General features: G+C 48.8%; 1 protein-coding gene and 1 long non-coding RNA gene across 3 annotated transcripts in view; one reads left to right on the forward strand and one right to left on the reverse strand.

Moving 5' to 3' along the window:
- Positions 1 to 1,701: 1,701 nt before the first annotated feature.
- PRKAB1 (protein kinase AMP-activated non-catalytic subunit beta 1) lies at positions 1,702 to 12,903 on the reverse strand. 2 transcript variants are annotated; one of them, XM_007528635.3, is made up of 7 exons: positions 12,437 to 12,903; positions 8,961 to 9,124; positions 7,895 to 7,988; positions 7,498 to 7,612; positions 5,184 to 5,317; positions 3,122 to 3,190; positions 1,702 to 3,016 (listed from the first exon to the last, which is right to left on the reverse strand). In XM_007528635.3, exons 1-7 carry the CDS (start codon positions 12,593 to 12,595, stop codon positions 2,939 to 2,941), a joined length of 813 nt encoding a protein of 270 aa, XP_007528697.1. In that variant the 5' UTR covers positions 12,596 to 12,903; the 3' UTR covers positions 1,702 to 2,938. The 2 variants fall into 2 exon arrangements, with proteins under 2 accessions (XP_007528697.1, XP_060048987.1); XM_060193004.1 differs by lacking the exons at positions 1,702 to 3,016; positions 3,122 to 3,190 and adding an exon at positions 3,206 to 3,481.
- Positions 12,904 to 13,053: 150 nt separating this feature from the next.
- LOC132539075 (uncharacterized) overlaps positions 13,054 to 21,511 on the forward strand; it is a 152,770-nt gene continuing 144,312 nt past the window's right edge. The window contains exon 1 of the long non-coding RNA XR_009550377.1: positions 13,054 to 13,138. This is a non-coding gene — a long non-coding RNA (uncharacterized LOC132539075). The remainder of the gene's footprint in view (positions 13,139 to 21,511) is intronic.

The raw sequence follows: 21,511 nt of genomic DNA on the forward strand, positions 1-21,511 counted from the left end.
GACTGTTTCAGGTGATCCTTTTTAAAAGCACACAAGTAGCCATGAACAATGCCTTGCGACCTATGTCCTGTTTTGTGGTTCTGTCTACACCCATGATGCTTTTCTCTAGTTCTCCCAGGGTCCTTGAGCTATGGGATTTATACATTTACAGTCTCTGGTTTTTTTTTTTTTTTTTTGCCTCCAGGGTTATTTCTGGGGCTTGGTGCCTGCATTTTGAACCCACTGTTCCTGGAGGCTCCCCCCCCCCCACACTTTTGTTGCCCTTGTGATTACTGCCATTGCTGCTGCTGTTGTTGGATAGGACAGAAAGAAATCGAGAGGGGAAGACATAGAGGGGGAAGACATCTGCAGACCTGCTTTACCACCTGTGATGTGACCCCCCTGCAGGTGGGGAGCCGGGAGTTCAAACTGGGATCCTTACGCCGGTCCTTGTGCTTCACACCAAGTGCGCTTAACCCGCTGTGCTACTGCCCAGCCCCTGGTCTCTGAATTTTTATGTTTCCAGCTTGTAGTTTTTCTGCACTCCAAACAGAGCTAACTTGCCTGTCAGGTTTACTAACCACCTGCTGCTTGTTCCTCCAACCTGGCACTGAAGGCAGGTTGCAAAGTTCTCCAAGTCCAGCGCTGTGCTGATGAACTCATGCCAGGAGCCTCTGCCCAGGTTGGGTGTCAAGCCAGGCCCTGGAGGTCTACAGATGGGTCCTGGCCTTGCAAGTACCCTCACAATATTTTCTCCCATTAAAATAAAATTGAGAGTAGAAACACCACAGGACATTTCCACCATCCAAGGCATTCCGATGCGTCCATGGAGGGAGGGATACACACTTTGAGGTGAGTTGTGTCCTGGCCCCTGGGACTTAATACTTCCATTTCTGTTTTCAATTGCACATCTAAAGTGTTTTATCCAACTTAATTTATTGAATACAGAGACAAGAGGGAAAGGGAAGATAGAGGGAGAGACACCTGCAGCTCACAAAGCTTTCCCCCTACAGGTGGGGACCGGGACCTTGAGCATGGTAATGTGTGTGGCTTAACCAGTTATGCCACTGTCTGGTCAGCCAGTTTTTAAGATTCTGTGGTCCAATATTTCTTTGGATACTTAATGATCCTATAGTCCTTAAGACCTAGGATTCCCTTACCACTTGAATTTTCACAGTGAGCTAGAACTTCCTAGGGTGGGCCAGCTGACCTAGTTTGCTTCCTCCCATGTCTATTCAAATACTTCTTGGTACCCAGGCAGAAAAGGCTTAAAGGGACACCCATGACCTATCATTCCGGTAGAAGGGACTTGCCCTCTTCACTGATGAGGACAGCTGATGCAGGTCCTGGTGGCTTCGAAGCAGTTGCCAAGATCCCAGGCTTCCTTGTGGGGACTGGGGAGGGGGAAGAAGTCTTTGACCTAGGAATGCCACCAGCAGGTCCTAACCAGAACCTTCCTGCTGCCTCCTCAGTTTCCTTTGAGACTGGGTAACTTCAAGAAACAGTTTGACAGGCCCTAAACAGCCTTCCAATGTCTGTCTGTGTGGAACAGGAATGGCCTGGGCAGCCCTGTCCCCTCACTTGAGTGTCACTGGACGGTACCATTTTCAATGTGTGCCTAGAATTGAAAAAGAAAGCACTGCACTGAATGAAACCAGAGTTCTAGTCTCTTCTCCAAGCAACTGAATTAAACAAATGTTTTCTTGAAGTGCACACACTGTCATCATTACAAAGCTTTATTGAAACCTGTACATCAAAGTGACAAGCCATTTGGTGTTTTGAAAATAGTAACAAAAACGGGTACCCCAGACTCAGGTTTACCAAATAAATACTGGAAGCCGGGGAACTCCATCCCCAGCAAGAACACAGGGCGTGATGACAGCCCGAGACTGGGGGACAACCTGTGCAAACAGGCACAGCTGCAGCGTCTCCCTGCAAACTCTAGAGTGTAGAGGGGTTTGCTTTGGTCCAAAGGGTGTCTTCCCAGCACAGGTTCGGAACTTCAGCGTCAGCCAGAGTAGCTGCTTGGAACCCTCTCTGCCAGGTAGGGACAGTGGCCTCAAGCAAGGTGACACAGGCTGTAATTCCAAGTGGGGTGGGGTACTTCCCAAAGTTTCCATAGCAACCTTGCCACCTCATTATGATTGGATTAAAAAGCCAGACAACCTTCCAGTGAATGTAGTCGGGCTTCAGGGCCTTCCAGCTCACCGGAGAAGACTGGTGGGTTTCAGAGTCTGTTCTGAGAATGTTATTGCTGAGCAGTTCACATGATCTATATTCTAGTTTGTGTGATTTAAAAAAACTGCCTTACGGCTGTATAGTCAGCCACCTCTGGTTAGAAAAGAAAATCCTAAGTGCAGAAAATGTAAGAAACAACTGTAAAACTTCATCTGGAAGCCAGACAGGTTCTAATTTCTATAGAAATGACACCTCCCTGGAGCAGAGAACGGGAGAATCTATTGCTTTGATTTCCAAGGACAGGCAAGGCCGGCACTGCACTTGCTGTTGGCTCCCTGGCCGGGCTACGGTGGGAACTCGCTGACAGCCTTGACAACATACATACGACAAAAAGTTTGAGTGGCATTTACTTTCTGTCTGCCAGATTTTGACTAGCAAATCAGCGAGCATTCCTTTTTTGGCTTGGAAGCTCTCCACACCCAGTTCAGAGGCTGTGTGTCTAGCAGGGCACCATCCTCCTGCACCTTGGGGTGGGGCTGTGCACCTGTGGGCCGTGGCCCTGAAAAAGCCCTGGGCTTGCGGCCACTGGCTGTCAAGAGGATGAGTGAGGTGCTTCGGGAGCTGCTGTGTCCGGAACAAAACTTCAAGTAGGGCTAGGGCAGGAATGAAATGTCTTACAGGTGTGAAACGAGAAATTTACAGTCTGTTCCCTTGAGTGAAAGCATGCACACACTGAGCTGGCTGGAGACCACTCTTGGGCCCACCGTCTGCTCTGGGCATTTCATATGGGCTTGTACAGCAAGGTGGTGACGTACTTTTTCTTATACCGGTGGGTGGCGCTCAGCACCATCACTCCATCCTAAGGAAGAGGGCAGAGATGGTGTGTTAAGTCCTGGCGGTTGGCCTTTACATGAACACGCAGGGGGTCACAGAACACAGCTCTAACACAGCCAGCACACCCTACCTTGATAGAGAGTGCGTACAGGTGGTTCAGCATGACGTGGTTGGGCTCAGGGAGCAGAGCTGGATCACACTGTTGGGTTAGAGGGGGAAGACCAAAGCAGATGTGAGCATCTGGGCCTTGCACATCAAAAGCTTCTCTCCTTTAATCTCCCCAGTGCTGAAAAGGAGACAAGCTTGGGTCCTCTGCTCTTCAGCCAGACAGGCAAAGGGCTTGGCCGATGTGACAGGTGAGGTGAGGTCAGGCCCTCCAACTACGACGACTCCGTGTCCCTGCTGGGTGTGCCCATGTGTCTCTCTCTCTGCGCAGGCTTTACCTGGGTCTCCAAGGGTGGGCAGGTAGAAAGCTGCTGGTGCAAACAGGCTAAGAGAAAGGAAAATACAATCTGTGCCAAATGCCCCTGGGGGGGGGGGAGAGAAGCCCCATCTTATGAGGCTCACGCAGGAAGTGTAAAGAAGGAAACAGAGAAGAGGGGAGGGGCCCTAGTGTTCCCTACACCACCACACAGGACTGGCATTGCATGTTGACACATCTGCTTCTTTTTTAAAGTCAGAAACCAGGTAGGGGAAGATACCATAATGGTCATGAGGCAAGTGAGGGTTAACTTCTTAATTAAAGAAAACTGCAGTTGGCAGCAATCTTTACCTCCTCCCAGCACACACAGGGCTTTCTACTGCTGTAGTCAAAGTGGCCTTAGAATCTGCTACTTCAGTCCAAGAGTCTGCTGATAACCCAAATAAGCTGTACTCTCTGTATACCTACAAGAAACCCGGGTGAACTTGTTGCTATGCCTTACTATGGGCAAGTTGGTCACTGTAAAAAAGGAGAGCGCCACCGCACTCTCTTGTAGACTTTAGTCCAGCTGGGTCTGCTGGTGTGATAAACACTGCTTCCTACACTGAGGCCTCTGAGGGTCGTATTTCTCTGCCTGGGAATCTGGTAATAGGCAAAAACACTTCCATGCCCGAGTCTCCAAAAGTCCCAAGTTCAATCCTCTGCACCACCAAAGGCCAGAGTAAAAGGTCAAAGCCGGGTTATCAGGAGTGCTTGGGAATAGTGGCTGACCTGGGAGGGAATTTTCCTCAGGAGCGGCGAGTCCCAGTGACAAACCATGCCCTCCGCAGCGGACGTGGGCACACCGCTGCACTGCACTCATCTCCACGTGGAGGCTGGAACAGTGGCATGATTGCCTGGCGGCCCAATTCAGCTGTCCCTCTCGAGTAGGGCGTGGACAGAACTGAAGGATGCCTCGAGTCCCAGGCACCACGGTCTGGCTGCGTGTCTCAGAGCCGGGATGAGGCGCAGGATAAGCCCAGTGGGCAGTTAGCCCCGTGGGAATGGCAGGCTGATCTAGGATCCCTGAGGACACACACTTCTTTCTGCAATATCCATTTCCCAGGTGCCCCAAATGGATGCAGGAGCACTGACATTTCAGGTGACTAAAACCAAGTCTACTATCTGAGGGTGTGGGAGGAACTCTGTGATGGATTCCTGAGGAGGGGTGAAACGTTTTACCATGAAATTCATTTCTGCAGCCGGGGGGGTGTGGGGGTGTGGGGGTGTGTGTGTGGGGGGGTGTGGGTGGGTGGGTGTGTGTGTGTGTGTGTGTGTGTGTGTGTGTGTGTGTGTTTCACCGCTCCTAAGCCACTATTTCATCCTTTTTGGTTTTGTTTCAGGTAGAGGAGACAGGAAAGATAGCAAAGCCCTGGAGCATCCCTGATGCTCTAGCACTTGTGTGATGCCAGGACTCAAAGCAGGTCACAGGCACGCAAGGCGCATGCCCTAGCAGGTGAGCTTCCTTCTAGCCCTTGTTATGAAACTTAAAAGGAATGAAGCTCAGGCAGGAGTGGTGTGAGGAGGGAAAGTTCAGAAAAGTCTAGGGGAGTCTGGGGAGATCACGCAGTCTATTGAGCACAGCACCTACATGTCTGAGAGCTGAGCAGAGCTCCGGCCTCATCCTCTCTCTCTTTCTCTGGGGCAGGAAGGCAACACCCCTACTGTGGGATGTCTTTCCTGGCAACGGCTCCCATGTCAGAGGTGATCCAGCTGCTGCCCGCGCACTCACCGAGATCCCCGTGTCCTTGTTCAGGATGACCTGGAGCAGGTGTGGGGGGAGAATGGGCGGTGCTTTAAACCGTTCTTCTGGTTTGGAGATGTAGGGCTCCTGGTGGTAGGGACCCGGCGGGGAGCTGGACAGCTCTGTTGGGAGATGGTGACGGGAGAGTCATTCTGAGAAGTAGGAGGGTTGGGAACTGTCTCATTGAAGTGATGGTGCTATCTAGTTTTCATCATCTTGGTCCCTCAGTTTAGATTTATATTTCCTGGAAGGAAACACAGGCTTCAAAGATGGAGAACAGAGGCAAAGAGAAAACCCTTCTGGAATATGGGGTGACCGGCATAGGATTCAGCAGTGAACTTGGACTCCCTGGTGGAAGACAGGGGTTGTGGTAAAGCCAGGCAGCCAGGCTCAGACTAACAGGGACACTGCTAGGGTGACCCAGCGCCCATGTGCTGCTTCCTTCTGGCTTCAGGGCTTTAGGTGAGGCTCAACGGTTTACCCCAAGTTCTAAGCACCACTGGCCAAGCCAAACCAAGATAAAGAAGCTTGTGTACACAGAGGCAGTGGTGAAGACGGGTTATATGGGCCATTGGCACATTTCAAACTGTGAAAGAAAAAAAAGAAACCCAGTCTCTAAAGGCTCCCTCACTCTATCACTCTCAGTGGCTTTACCGTCTCTTAATTTTTTCCTTTACTATCTTTATTTATTTATCGGATAGACACAGCCAGAAATGGAGAGGGAAGGAGGTGATAGAGAGACAGAGAGACACCTGCAGCACTGTTTCATCACCTGCAGCTTTCTTCCTGCAGGTGGGGACCGGGGGTTCCAACCCAGATCCTTGCTCATTGTAACATATGCACCCAACCAGGTGCACCACCACCTGGCCCCTCAGCTGCTTTTCCAACTCTTGTCGGGAAGCCTTTCTTTATACGAGTATCTGGAGAAGCTCCTAGGAGCACAACTTTGTAAGGTGAGAAGCGGCTCACTTAGCAGAAATCTCTGGCCAGCTGAAGGGACCAGCAGTTATCCACAAGACACCTGGGATGGGCCCTGGTCACCTGATCCCTGGGCCACCTCAAACAAACCAGAGACGCCCGCCCTGGCTCTGCCAAGTCTTCGACGGCATTTTCTAAGAGACAGGCTCCTTTCATAGGATCTGATTGCACAATAGGAAACTGAGAAAAGGAGTAAGGTATTAAGTGCAGAAAATCAAGCCTTGGGGAGTACATATGTATTTTAAGAAAGCAAGTGTCTAAATATGAAAGGCTCATAGCTGGTATTAAATCAGCCAGAGGCCCCTTCTCTTTTCCCAGGTGTTCTCTCTAAGGCTGAAACTGGACTAAGCCTAGAGCTACACTTAACAGCAAGTAAGGGATGTCTGTACATTTTTTCCACCCCAAAAGAGAAATCATGTGCTTTAAGCTAGCTCTCCAGATGGGAGAATGTTGCTTTTGGGTTTTCAGTTCCTGCCTGACAGCCTGACTTGTGGTCAGTTCACTTCTGTGACTTAGCAGCTGGCAAGAACCAGATCCCGGTGGCATCAGCTGCAGGGCTGGCCCGATGACAGCAAACACTCGCCCTGGGTCCTATGCTGACTGTGAGGCACAGTCCTGGGGAGTCTTCTCGCCACCTCCCACTGCGGTGCCGGCATCAGCTAGACCTCCGCCAGAAGGGGCAGCGCGGCTGGTGTCGGACACTTTGATCACAACGCAATCTGCCCTGAACTGCATGTAGTGCTTTAGAGTAGTTTCTTCTGTGAGGCTTGGGGAGAAAGCAATTTACTGTAATCTCCTTGGCGGGATGTCTCCCAGCAGATGGGAGGGCTCGACGAGGCCGAGACTGAGCAGGCTGCGCTGGTCGCCCGTTTCCTGCAGCCTCATTCTCTCTCACAGGCCTTCTGACAAGGTGCTGATGCACCACACAGGCTCCGGTCAAGGTCAGCAAGGTGTCCGTTTATCACCTGTCAGGCTGAAAGTCTCAGGCACCCAGGGGCGGTGAGTGGGCAGAGCTGGCAGGCTTCCCCAGCGCCTGCCCCTGGCATGCGATCAAGCCTTGGTTCTATTTCCACTGTTTGCTTTCTGGGGCCAAGCAGACCTACTAAATACCAGGATGGCCAGGACAGGGAATCAAAAACTCCCCTGGGGAGAGAATGCTGCAACCTGACCTGACAAAGAGTTCTGAATTAGCTCTTTGGGGAGCTACAAGCAGCCATTCAATCAGGCAGCTCGAGCTCGATACGAGAGGCAAGAGAAACCAGAATATTTGTAGACTGCACAGCCCTACCTGCGCGTGTGGCATATAAAATAACTGGGTTCCTACCAGACACATCGGAGCACTTTTGGGAGTCCACCATTAAAGCATCAAATACTTCAAAGTCAGTTTTCTTCACTTGAATGATGTTGTTAACTGTGCCAAGCTGGCTGGTTACTATCGGCTGGGAAGAGACAGACAGGCAGAAATCATAACATGGACGGTCTCTGGAGGCGTTTCCTAGAGGACCCAGAGTTCCTGGATGGAAGGTCTCGCCTCCTGGCTATCACTCTGCTCACTGTGGTCACGTATGCCAAGAGACGCACCTACAGCACTACGTAACTAGCTCAGTCACGCACGGGGCTCCTCCCAGTGCACGGGGGACCTGACGGCAATCTGAGGGAGCTGATCTGTTTGGACTGCGGGCAGCGTAAGGCCGGGGTGGGGGTGGGGGGGCACGGCGTACCTCAGAAGGGTCGTGTGTCCACTGGCCGTCCACAAAGAACTTGTACTGATGCTCCCCTTCTGGTAGGTCCAGGATGGCTACAAAATTGTTGTGGCTGGGAGAGAAAGGAAGCAGGGGGTTTCAGGCAAGTGGTGGGCACAGTCAGAGGAAAACACTTCCCCTGGAAAAGCAGGAGAATTCACATTTGTAGCCCAGCGAGGCAATTCAGCACTGATGATCTCAATCTAGACCGGCAGCGCGGAGGCGGCAGCAATGTGAGTGGTTTTCTTGAAAACTTGCTTTTGCTTAAATACTGGCAACCCACATTCCCACTATCAGAAAGTGCACCAACAGGCAAGGCATTTGTCCTTCTCAAGTTGCGTGCAAAGTCCCGCCCGGCAGTGTGGATGCCAGGGAGGATGGCAACATGAGAGGAACGGCACACTGCCAGGCTTCAGCCTTTGTTGGTTTGCCTGGATCAACGTGAGGGGTGGGATACACAGACAGTTAAAGACACGCAGAGCTGTGTAAGGAAGGTTCTGGAAAGCCTTTAAAAAAAAAAAAAATTCCTGTGACGTGTGGTCCCAACAGTCAGTCACCAGGCCCGACGCAGCAGGGCGTCAAGAGCACCCCACTAGTGAAGATGCTTTTCTACTGGTAACGTGAGACATGCCTGAGGGCCCACGTTCACTCAGCAGTCCTCAGGTCACTTGTAAAAAATACTAATAAACAGACTCACTTCCCACTCTTGAAGATTCTAGCCCAGTGTTCTCTCCACTACACGCAGGGCAGATTTTTCTTTTTCTCCTACGCAGAACTTCTGCTTGAACGAAAGAACAGCTGGATAGCTGAAGAAAAGGATGTCTGTGAACAGACCACTCCTGACTGTGAGATGCTTTCCAGGAAAAGTGCTCTAAACGTAGGGACTACCTGGCTGTCAAATCTGCATCCTGTGATTAAGCGAGCTTATTTTTCCCCATTGGGCAGCTGTGCCTAAAAATACGCTTTTCAAGTCCTACAGAGAAAGTTTAGAAGCAAGAACAGCTGTGGGGTAAGGCACACTCGTGAATACTTCCCAGGAAATTACCTTCTTGTGAGGGGAAGTTTACTCCAGTTGTTGAAGGACCCAGATAAGTAAACTTCCTTTCCACCTCCTGTCCATCGAAACACAGTTGGTCGAGCCTGGGCAGGAGCCTTATCGTTCACTTCCAGATCATGCTGCCAGGCCAGGAATTCCTCCTTATCTGGAGCCTAGAAACAGAGCCATGTACTCAGGGGCAGGAGCCTACAGCAGACAGTAACCTAATAGTGACAGGCTTTTCTAAAGAGGCAACTGTTACTACTGAGGTCCATATTTATGCTCATTGCCTCAAGTTTCCCCACTAGCACAAAGGAGATAAAAAAATAACCACTTCTGGGAATTGGGCTGTAGCACAGCGGGTTAAGTGCAGGTGGTGCAAAGTGCAAGGACCGGCGTAACGATCCCAGTTCGAGCCCCGGGCTCCCCACCTGCAGGGGGTCACTTCCCAGGTGGTGAAGCAGGTCTGCAGGTGTCTGTCTTTCTCTCCCCTTCTGTCTTCCCCTCCTCTCTCCATTTCTCTCTGTCCTATCCAACAACAACAACAATAACTACAACAATAAAACAAGGGCAACAAAAGGGAATAAATAAATATTAAAAGAAATTAAAAAAAAAATAACCACTTCTGAAGCAGGTTATGAGACCAGGCTAGTTCATACCAAATGTTCAGCTTGGCATCTGGCACATAGCAAACACAGCAAACACGTAACAGTTATTTCCTTTTGTTGTTGCCAGGGCCTCACCTCTGCAGGATAACTTATTTCAGACAGAACAGAGACAGAGGGAGAAAGGGAACAAACCACAGCACCAAAGTTTCCTCCAGTGCTGTGGGGACCAGATACCTTACCAGGTGAGCTATCTTGCCAGCCCTTCGATAATTATTAGTTACTATTACAGTTACTACCACAGAGATTTACATCAGAATTCCAGGCGATCTGAAGCACATGGAATTTATTAGGGCAAATACAGAGCAGTCAACTTGAAAACTGCAAATCTACACTCCGAGGAAGAAGGGGTAAAAAAAAAAGCACTCACGTTCTAGGTACTGGGGAGAAAAAGATATTTAAGGCAAAGACTGGCCCCTCTTTCTAACTGCTGGTTTGTGAAGCAGTTAGTTTGTGAAGCACTGTATAACTAAGGCAGTATGGAATAAAAAAGAAACTATCAACTCTGGGCAAAATGTATGTAGTTATGGACCTTTTAAATTTTTTCCTAGTCAGAAGCCAAGGAGTTTTAAACAGGTGTCAAAAGAGCTGGCAGATGTGAAGCAGGCTTCTAGCACCTTCCTTTCACACACTGACCTGAGCTTATCTTCAAAGATGCCTCCATTCTTTGAGCTTCAACAAGATCTACAGATTAAAGAGTCACAAACTGGAATCACTTCCTACTGAGGGCATGAGGGCACAACTCATTGGTCAAAAATGGTAAACTCTTTGCACAGTTAAAAGAATCCTTGACTTTGGCTTTTTTTTTTTTTTTTTTTTTTTTAATTTGGGCATTCAACCTAAAGTCTCTACTACATATGTCCAAGGACTTCTGAGGACATGATAATGGCTCCAGTTAACTTGTAGGCTAGGCATTTTCTTCTAAGAGTTTTTGGAACAGAAACTTCTTGAAGAAAGTTATCCGATTTCCCCTGCTGTCTTAAATAGCTGCCCTGAAGCCAAATTATTCCCTGGGGGATGGTGCTGTGGAGCCACTGGGGCAACAGGCTTCCAAAGTTCATGCCGCACACAGCTTTTCAGGAATACGGCAACATTCCGAAAGTCAGTTCAGGTCCTGGGAGGGAGGGCCAGCCAAGCAAAAGTAGGCTTTCCAGTTGAGATTATAGATCTAAATGAAGGTGTCAAAGGAAAACAAAACAAAACACAACAAAAAACAACAACAAAAAACTGTGGTCACCCACCCAGCCCAACACCTGAAAAAGACGTGGGGCTGGAGTCAGTGGCCAGGCAGTGAGTCTGATGAACGATTAGGATGATTAAACTGTGGGAGGAAGGATCCCTGTTCCAGCCCCGGGCTCCCCACCTGCAGGGGAGTCTCTTCACAGGCGGTGAAGCAGGTCTGCAGGTGTCTGTCTTTCTCTCCTCCTCTCTGTCTTCCCCTCCTCTCTCCATTTCTCTCTGTCCTATCCAACAACGACGACATCAACAACAACAACTACAACAATAAAACAACAAGGGCAACAAAAGGGAATAAATAAATATTTAGAAAAAAAAAAAAAAAAGGATGATTAAACTGCAACGGGACACGAACAGAATCAGCTGGTCCGGGAAACTCTTCCATCTTTCCTAAACCTGCCTTAGAGCATTGCCCTCTAGGGGAGCTGGCCTTTCTTTCTTTCTCTTTCTCCCTCTCTCTTTCTTTCTTTCTTTCTTTCTTTCTTTTTCCCGCTGGACCACAAGCTGCTGGACTTGCTAAGTGTCCCTGGACCGGACTCTGCAGCTGCGAGGCCCGACCGGGTAGGTAGCAGGACCAGAGCCAGGAGTCCGGAGCCAACTCGAGAGTTTCGGGTGAACTGCGGCAGCAGGTGTCTGCTTGGGCTTGTTTCAGGTAAACGACCGTGAGTTGCGGAGGGGGCCCAGCTCGGAGACAATCAAGGTGACCTCGGCGGCTCCCGCCACACGCCCCTGGCCACTTCCCTCGGCGGCTCCGGCGGTCGGTCTGTCTGTCTGTCTCTGTCTGTCCTCAGCTACCTTTACAACAAAACCGTGTGTTTCGAGGCCGGGTGGTGGCGCGCCTGGTTGAGCGCACGTGTTACAGCGCGCCAGGGCCCGGGTTTGAGCCCCCGGCCCCCACTTGCAGGGGGGCAAACTTTCCGAGTGGTGAAGCAGGGCTGCAGGTGTCTCTCTCCCTCCCTATCATCCCCCTCCCTCTTGATTTCTGGCTGTCTCTAGCCAACAAATAAAGATAATAATTCAATCAATCAATAAAAACTGTTAAAAAAAAAACAAAAAAACAAAACGTGTGTTTCTGGTTCATGCCCCCTCCCCCCCAAAAAAAAAAAACACCAAAAAAACAAACTGACCATTTAAACGGCCCAACCGACCACCGTCCGCCCCTCCGGTCGTTCCCCGGAGGCGAGGGGCGCCGTCCCCGGAGCTGCGAGATGAATCAAACCCGAGGGAAGCGGCTGGGGGTGGGGAGGGGGGCAATGACCGCCACCTCCGCCGACTTTATAAAACAAACAAAAAAATCAATTTAAGGCCTTGACACACTCCCGGAGCCGCTCCCTCGGGGTGACTTTCTCAGCTCGGTCATTAAAGACCCGGGTTTCCTGGACGGAGGACCACGGGCTTCTTTCTCCCCGGGGGAGGGCCGCCTGTCTGGCTGTCCGTCCGTCCGTCCGTCCGCACCCCCCCCGACTGCCGGTGGATCGTAGGGGAGGCTGTGTGCGTGTGTGACAAACAGCTTCCTCCTCCTCCTCCTCCTCCCGCGCCAGCATCAGGTCCCCGGGGCAGCAGCGTCCACCGCCTTCCTCTCACCTTGATTTCCTCGGAGTGGAAGAGGTCGGCGTCCTCGGGGCTGTCCATCAGGATTTTGGGGCGCTCCCCGTCCTTGGCGCCCCCCGAGCTGTCCCTCCGGGGTGTCTTGTGTCCGCCCTGCCGCTCCAGCGCGGCGCGCTCGCTGCTCGTGTTGCCCATGGCGGCGGGTCCGGAGCGACAAGGAGATGCGGGGCCGGGCCTCCCTGCACCCGGCGGGGGAAGCGGACGACAGACTCGCGGCGCTCGGGGTGGGGGAAGGCGGTGTCCCAAGGACCTGAGCCCGGCGCCCGGGCACCACACCCTCCGGCGAGGTTTCGGGCCGCCGCGAGACGACGTGCGCCGGGTCAGCGAGGTCTGCGAGGATTTCCCAACCGCGACCCACCAGCCCCGACAAGCCAGGCGCCAAGCCCACAAGCGCGCAGATAAGCCGACACTTTCCCAACTACCCACATTCCCCACCCTCCCTTAGCGACTTCCGCTTCCGGCGCTTCCGCCAGGCTGCGCGGCCCAGGGCGGGGCTGCAAAGCGCGCCGAGTTAATGACTTCATTTCCGCTTCCGGTCAGGGGCGGCTTTGTCGCAGGCGTTCGGCCGCAGGCTTAGCGGTCCGGGGTCGGCGCAGGCGCAGTTGGCCACTGCGGACGGCTCCAGGACGAGGCTGCTGAAGGCCGGCAGGGGGCGCCGCAGCGCCTTGACTGTCCACAGTCTTGGTGCCTCTGGGGTGAGTGATGTTTAGGACTCTTAACCCATTTCGAGTTGATTTTTCAGTCAGCAGGGTCATTCTAACGTGCAAAGCTAATCGAGACGCTTCTGAAAGCTGACTTCCACGCTTCTGAGCAGTAGAGACTCACCTGGAGGTGCCTGTTTAAAATGCAGGTGCCTCCAGCCCTAATCCCTGCAAATGAGGATTCAGAAACTCTCGAGTGGGGCCTGCACTCTATCTTATTTTATTTGTATTTTTACTTTATTTTATTTCCTCCTAGAGCAATGCTCAGCTCTGGATTATGGTGGTGCGGGGGGTTGAACCTGGGACCTCAGAGCCTCAGACACGAGAATCATTTTTGAAAAAATATTTATTTCCCTTTTATTGTCATTTTTTTTTTATTGTTGTTGTAGGTTTTTTTTTTATTGTTGTTGTTATTGATGTCGTTGTTGTTGGATAGGACAGAGAGAAATGGAGAGAGGAGGGGAAGACAGAGAGGGGGAGAGAAAGACAGACACCTGCAGACCTGCTTCACCGATTGTGAAGCGACCCCCCCTGCAGGTGGGGAGCCGGGGGCTCGAACCGGGATCCTTATGCCGGTCCCTGCGCTTTGCGCCACCTGCGCTTAACCCGCTGCGCTACAGCCCGACTCCCTAAGATGGACATTTTAATCTCAGACACTGAGATGCTCCCTTACAACTAGTAGAGACAGATTTGATGAAATAAGGACATGAAAAACTTCAAGATCCTAAAAAGAGGAAATAGAATCATATAATTATTGAGAAGCATCTGCTATTCCAAATACCTAAGGCGAGTAGCAGAATGCAGGACACTTAAGAGGATGAGCCCTGCCGTCTGCTGTCTGCTGTCCACCTGCCTGGTTTCAGTGTCTGGTTCTAACACAGAGTAACTGTCTCCAGGGTTTCCTGTTTTGTGAGGGGGGGGGGATTAGAAATAATGCTTTTGCTATAGGAATTTCTTTTATGGTTTAAGAAAATGTACCGAAAGTGCTTCGCATGTCCCCTGATTGTTAGCAAACAACCTAATAAATTTCAGCATTTTTCTTGGCATCATTTTGCTGGCAAATGGGAAGTTCTAGGAAGATACCCAAGTTATTAATAGTGGTGCCCTCTGGATGGCACATGAGATTGGAAAAGAGCAGATTAGAAAGGGGGTTTTGAGGGCCCAGTGGTGGTGCACCCGGTTAAGTGTACATAGTTCAAAGATCAAGGACCCATGCAAGGATCCGGGTTCAAGCCCCCGGCTCCCCACCTGCGTGGGGGGTCGCTTCACAATCGGCGAAGCAGGTCTGCAGGTGTCTCTCTTCTTCTCTCCCTCTCTCTCTCCCCCTCCTCTCTCCATTTCTCTCTGTCCTATCCTATAAGATGGGGGAAAAAAACTGGGCATCAGGTGCAGTGGATTCCTAGTGCTGGCACCGAACCCCCATGATAACCCTGGAGGAAAAAAGAAAGAAAGGAAAGAAGAAAGAAAGGAAGAAAGAAAGGTTTTCACGTTTCAGTTTATTGTTTGAATTTTTTTTCCCACTGTGAAAATGGACTACTCTTGTAATTTAAAAAATGAAAATAAATTAATTAGGAAATGGCTCAGTGCCAAAGGCACCCACATAGTAGAGGAGGAAACAGATTCACAGAAAGGAAATAATGTGGGTAGGTGAGGGGATTCCCTGGAGCCCAGCAGAGACTTACCAGGCCAGTGGGTGGCCCAGAATATGTTCTTCGCTGTTCACTGTGAGGAACACACAGCCAGGGAAGGGAGACGCACGAGCTGCGCGCCTCTCATCTGAGCTATGTGTTAAAGAGCGAAATCAAACCACCATCCACTGCAAGGAAGCAAAAGATGTTTATTCACGAATTGCAATCCGGGCCGAGTGGTGACTGATGTTAGTCTACCAAGCTCGACCCTGAACAAAGCTCAAACCAGACAATTTATAGGAATTCAGAATACGCTCAGGAAGGGGGAACACATCACCTTATCAGCCTATATCCAATCATTTTAAACTTAGCAAAAGCCTGATCCATTCAGAGTGAAGCATGGGCTAGTTCTAAACATCACACCAGACCAATAGGTCCCGGCCAAAGTGGGGTCACCACATTCTTTTGCTCTCTGTTGGGACCACCTGGCCATCTGTCTGCAATTTATCAGGCCATCTGTTTTAACTATCTGGTAACAGTATTCCTATGCAGAGGTCATGAGGAGGCCTGTCCACTGCAGGGTGTGTCAAAATAATTGATGGCCTTCACTGTTTAGCTTCTGTAGGGGGAAAAGGGTAAGGAATTTTCCACCTCACTGGGCAGGAGGGCAAAAAGCAACTATATTTAAACTATTCTTAAAACTCAAACTCAAAAAGCAACTATACTTATAACTATTCTAGAGTTACTGCCTCTAACACTATGCAGGTGCTTTCATGGGTAAAGGGGGTCTCAAGGCTTCTGGTCCGCCTGTGAGGAGGTGAAAGCATGGATCCTTGATGCCAGACGTCATGGGCCAGGTTACAGGAGTGCTTTCACTGGTTCTCAGCCCATGCAGCAGCTCGGTAGCGGGGTATACACAGGTGTGTTGTGCACCGGGGTGCCGTCAGCTCCCTGCTGGGGCACAGAATCTGCCACTTCACATACATGTATCTCTGAGGAGACATCAGGATTATTTCCTTGGCTGGGCTCTGAAGGCCTGGGTGGAGGTTCTTCAGTTTGTAACAGACATTTCCATGTTAGGTTTCTTCCCTACCGACCTTTCATGTCCAGCCCCTCCCCCCCACGCCCCACTTCCAAACATTATTTATTTTTAGTTGAAGTTCAAGATTCCTCATAAACTATGTTGGTGAGCCACTCCATTTTACTGTGTTTCTTCCATGTAGACAGGAGGTACACATTTTATTTTGGTTGAAGATCATTGAGACGGTGCTCTCACTAATCACAAGTTACTGTGGCCTCAGGAGTCACTTTGGGCTACTTCTTTTTTTTTAATTAAAAAAAAATTATCTTTATTGGATAGAGACAGCCAGAAATCAAAAGTAGGAGAGAGAGGGAGTCGGGTGGTAACGCAGCAGGTTAAGCAAGGCGCAAAAACCCAGGTAAGGATCCCAATTGGAGCCCCCAGCTCCCCACCTGCAGGGGAGTTGCTTCATAAGTGGTGAAGCAGGTCTGCAGGTGTCTATCTTTTAAAAAAAAATTTATTTATTTTCTTTTGTTGCCCTTGTTGTTTTATTGTTGTAGTTATTGATATCGTCTGTTGTTGTGCACGGGCCACGGAGAAGAGAGAGAGGAAGGGTCCGGAGCGAAGAGGAAACACAAATCTTTATTTGCGCTGGCACCTCAGAGTTGGGTGCTAGAGAAGCAGGTTGGGCCACGTGGAGGTAGTGAAAATGGCCGCCTCACACAGTAACCTTTCCTGCGTCTGAACACCAAAGTGGAGCGCTGGCAAGAGAGCGAGGTGCGGAAGAAGAAGGGCTTTTATAGGAGCAGTTTTCGTGAGAATGGGAAGGGGGAGGAGTAACCAAAGCACTCCAAATATCACGGGGAAATAGACAAAGCCCTGAGGGCACAACATGACTGAACAGGCACTCCGAGAATGTCCCAACTCTACTAGCAGTAGCCTGAGGGGACATCATGGCAGATGTGACTGCATCGGCACAATTTCCCAGCAATCGTTGTTGTTGGATAGGACAGAGAGAAATGGAGAGAGGAGGGGAAACAGAGAGGGGGAGAGAAAGACAGACACCTGCAGACCTGCTTCACCATTTGTGAAGCGACCCCCCTGTAGGTGGGGAGCCGGGGGCTCGAACCATGATCCTCTCTCTGGTTCTTGCGCTTTGTGCCATGTGCACTTAACCCGCTGTGCTACCACCGGACTCCCTATAGGTGTCCGTCTTTCTCTCCCCCTCTCAGTCTTACCCTCCTCTCTCCACTTCTCTCCGTCCTATCCAACAACGATAACATCAATAACAACAAAAATAACTACTACAACAATAAAAAGCAACAAGGACAACAAAAGGGAAAATAAATAAATATAAAAAAAGAGGAGAGGCAGAGAGATACCTGCAGCCCTGCTTCACCACTCAAAAAGCTTCCCCTCTGCAGGTGGGGACCAGGGGCTGGAACCAGGGTCTTTGCACAATGTAACATGTGCACTTAACCAGGTGTGCCATCACCTGGCCCCGTGTGATACTTCTTATTGGACAATGAACCATGGTTCTCCAAAGCAGAAACACCTCCTCTTTCCCTGATTCTTGACTGGCCTGGGTGTTCTGAGAGCTGGGACAGTGGAGGCAGAGTGTGTCCAGGATGGTCAATGTTAGGGTGTTGCTGTCAGAGGCTTCCTCTTCCAACCAGGCATTTGCACCCGGCCCCACCCCACCTTCTAGTCCACCCCACCCAGCTCTCAGACAGAGAGAAACAAGCTTTCAAATTCTTCCAAGTCATCTAGACCCAGGTAAAAAGAAAGACCAGAATACTGCTTTGGTCTTTGGGCATATTCAAACCCAGTTAAGCAGATAAACTGGATTTTGAATCAAACACAGCCTATCTCCTTTCTAAACTGGGTTTGAGAAACATTGGAGAATGATTAGTAAAGTTAGTTTTCTCTACTTAAGCTTGAAAGTCACTGATATGCACATCTAGCTTCTATTACAATCTTTTTGCCCCCCTGGGGGTCTTCCCCATTGGGGGCTGTTTCTTTCTCTTTTTTCAATTTATTTTGTTTTTAAACACCCACCAACATCCTTTAGGTTCTTCCCCTTCCCCTGCATTCCTACCCCTCCCCTTCCCCCTCATCCCTTCCCCTTCCCAGTACTCGTCAAGGTCCAATGTCCAAAAATTTTTTTTTTTAACCAGAGCACTGCTCAGCTCTGGTTTATGGCAGTGTGGGGGATTGAACCTGGGACTTGAGAGCCTCAGGCATAAAAGTCTCTTTGCATAACCATTATGCTATACCCCCACCCTCCAATGTTTTCTGCTTTGTTTCCTCTTATTGTACAGATAGTCCGTCTGCTTTGATTACTCTTATTGTACAGATAGTCCTCCTTCTGACTTACTTTGCTGTGCATTATCTTCTTGAGGTCCTTCCATTTTGCTGCAAATGACAAAACCATCTTTTTTTTTTTTTTTTTTTTTTCAATACTTGAACTGTATTCCACTCTGTATATACACACCACATCTTTATCCAGTCACTTATTGCTGGGCAGTTCAGTTGTTTCCACATCTTCAAATTTGTGAATAGTGCAGCAATAAACATTAGGGTGATTCTATCTCTTGGAGTTAACAATTCCCTACTCTTTATAGATACACAGAGGAAACCTGTCAACTTCCTGCAGACTTTAAAAGGTTCACACCCTTTGTCCCAAACATCTCACTTCTAGGGATTTATACTATATGCATACTCACACATATGCCAAACGGGTGAATGGATGAAGCAATCAGCTGTAAGGTTTGCAAGAGGAAACTAGTGCGCACAGCCTTAGTGGTTACCGTTAGAGAGCCGGCTAAATAAATCATGGCAAAAGCCCCACCGTGACAAGCCACATGTCTTTCAAAAGAAGGAGGAAGTTATATGTGGATATGGAACAATCTCTAAAGTGCATCATTAAGCAAGCAAAAAAAAAAAAAAGTCAGGTGGGGAAAGGGCATCAAAGCATGGTAACATGAGGCGCGTGGGCTGAACGGACATGCACTGGCTGAGAGAGACAGAAAGCCTGTAGACTCCGAAGGAAGCGGTCAGTCATGATGCTGATTGCTCCTCAGCATGGCGTGGAGGCTTCTGGCTCTATTCCACATCCTCCTTTTTGAAGCTCAGGCCCTGGGGGTGTCAACTGTTGAGGAAATAATTATCATTTGAAGACAGAAGACAAGTAACAAGTCCAGCTCTGGAAAAAGAGATCCCTGCTTTTGTGTCACTTTGTCCCAAATAAATATTCGGAACTGTCTTTTAGATAAAGCACGTGCACAAAAATCCATCCATGGTTGGCCGCTTCGGTTACTGCTGAGGAGGTGAAGCGGCCAGCAGGGTTAAGAAGCCAGGGGCTGGCAATTAGCAGTGTGGTTTCAGGTCCGGGGCAGCTTGATCTTCTATTCGCCCGTGCTCCTGATGCCCACTAGATGGCAATAAAGAGCAATGAAAAATATTCCTACTATCTTCCCCCCAAATTGAATGTCTGTATTTTTAAGTATGAATGAACACAGTGAGACCATCAAGAAGCATCAAAGTACAGAATAAAACAGTTGTTGAATCCCTAGTGTCTTTGCCTCAAAATAACCTCCTAAGAGCCTACTTGGTCAGTGGGTGGGCAAGGCAGCATAATGGTTATGCAAAAAGACTTTCCTGCCTGAGGCTCCAGAGTTCCAGGTTCCATCCCCGGCACCACAATAAACCAGAGCTGAGCAATATACTTCTGGACGCTTATTTTGTTGTAACTGTGTAACTTGGTTTTGTTTTGTAACTATAACTTTAACTCCAGTAAAAGTTGTTGCTTCTTTCTGTCTGGACTCTCTGGCGCCATTCATGTGTCTATCTTTCTATCACTACCACATTTTCTTGAATACTGTTGCTTTATTGTAATTCAGGTTCAGCAACTGTTGAGTCCTCCAAGTTCCCTTCTTTTTCAAAATTCTTTCAGATGTTCTAGTTCTTGCGTTTCGCATAAAAGCCTGAGATTCAGCTTATCGATTTCTGCAGAAAACCCCTCTTGAGACTTTGATCAGCATTATGATATTGGACACTTACTCACATTTTCATTCCTTCCCCCCCCTCCTCTCCAGTAGAAACCTATTTACAACTGGCTTCCTTCCCCTTCATCCCAAAGGACTTGATGTTGTATTTGTACTGCAGTTCTGCTGACAAATCAATTCTGGAAGTCTTTGTTTAGCCAAAAAATGTCTTGATTTCACTCTGACTGTTGAAGTATGTTTTCACTGGAGCTTGACAGTTGCTTTCCACCCCCCACCCGTATTTGAAACTCTCCATTCTGCTGAGTTATGTATTCCGTTGTCTCTGATGAGAAGTCAGTTATTTTATTGTTTTCATGCATGTGCTGTAAACGGGGATTGTGAACAAAAACTACAACAACTGCGGGATGGTACAGGAAAACAAAGCTTATTGGCACCAACCCAGAACTAGCTTGTGCTAAAAGTTCTGGGCCCCAATTCTGATGGAGTTTCTCTATCTTTTATACCGTAATAGATAGACACACACACACACACACACACACACACACACACACACGGTGGGGTATATGATTAACAGTGCTTAGGTGTGTGCAGTCCAAGAGAGGGAGGATGTGTAAGCCATAGGGTGGGGGAAAGGGATGAAAAGTTAACTTGCCAAACAACCATGTAGGTGTTGCAAACATGAGGAGATGGAAGAGGGGTGAAGCCTGGAGTTTGTAGATGTCCTTTAGACCTGGTACAAAGATTTGAAATTATTTTTTATATACTACTTCAGTAATGTATCTTATTTTTCTTTATCTTTGGCTTCTAGCAGTTTTGCCTAGGTCTGTTTTCCTTTAAGTGTATTGTAATTAATGGTCTTTGAGTTTCTTGAACATATGGGCTGATATTTTTAAAATAAAGTTTAGAGATTTTAACGTTAATATTAAAAGTTTTGTTCTCAATATAGAAATGTTCTCTTACTTTGGAAATCCAGTTAGATATAGAGTAGAGTGTTTGATATTCTATGCCCTTGAAAGTTGATTTTGTCTTTAAATTGTTTCTCTTGCTCTCCTTCAGATTGAATATTTTTTTTCTTTATTGGGGGGATTAATGGATTACAGTTGACAGTAAAGTACAATAGTTTGCCATGTGTAACATTTCTCAGTTTTCTACACAACACTCTAACCCCCTCTAGGTCCTCCTCCGCCATCAGGTTCTGGGACCTGAACCCCTACCCTCACCCCAGAGCCTTTCACTCTGGTGCAATACACCAACTCTAGTCCAAGTTCTGCTTAGTGTTTTGCCTTCGGTTCTTATTTAGATTTAATAATTTTTATTAATCTGTGACTGACCACCACACCCTTCTGCCAGCACCCTTGTATGCATGCACAAGGACAAGCCCATGATCTTTTTGTTAAAATGGTATTTTGTTTTTTAAAAAGATTTATCTAGGAGCTGGGTGATGGTGTAGCTGGCAGAGCACTAACATGCCTGAGGGGACCCCTTGTCCTCTCCTGCAGAGAGGAAGCCTCATGAGTGTTAAAACAGTGCTTCAGGAATCTCTCCTATCTCTTTCTCCCTCTCTCTGACTCTCATGCTCTACCTAGAGGAAAAAAAAAAAAGGAAATAAAGATAAAAGACTAGGGGTGGTGATGGCACACCTGGTTAAGGTGCATTCAGGGACCCCGGTTTGAGCCCCCACTGCGCATCTACTG

This window comes from Erinaceus europaeus, chromosome 6 (genome assembly GCF_950295315.1).
Source record: "Erinaceus europaeus chromosome 6, mEriEur2.1, whole genome shotgun sequence".
Lineage (NCBI taxonomy): Eukaryota > Metazoa > Chordata > Mammalia > Eulipotyphla > Erinaceidae > Erinaceus > Erinaceus europaeus.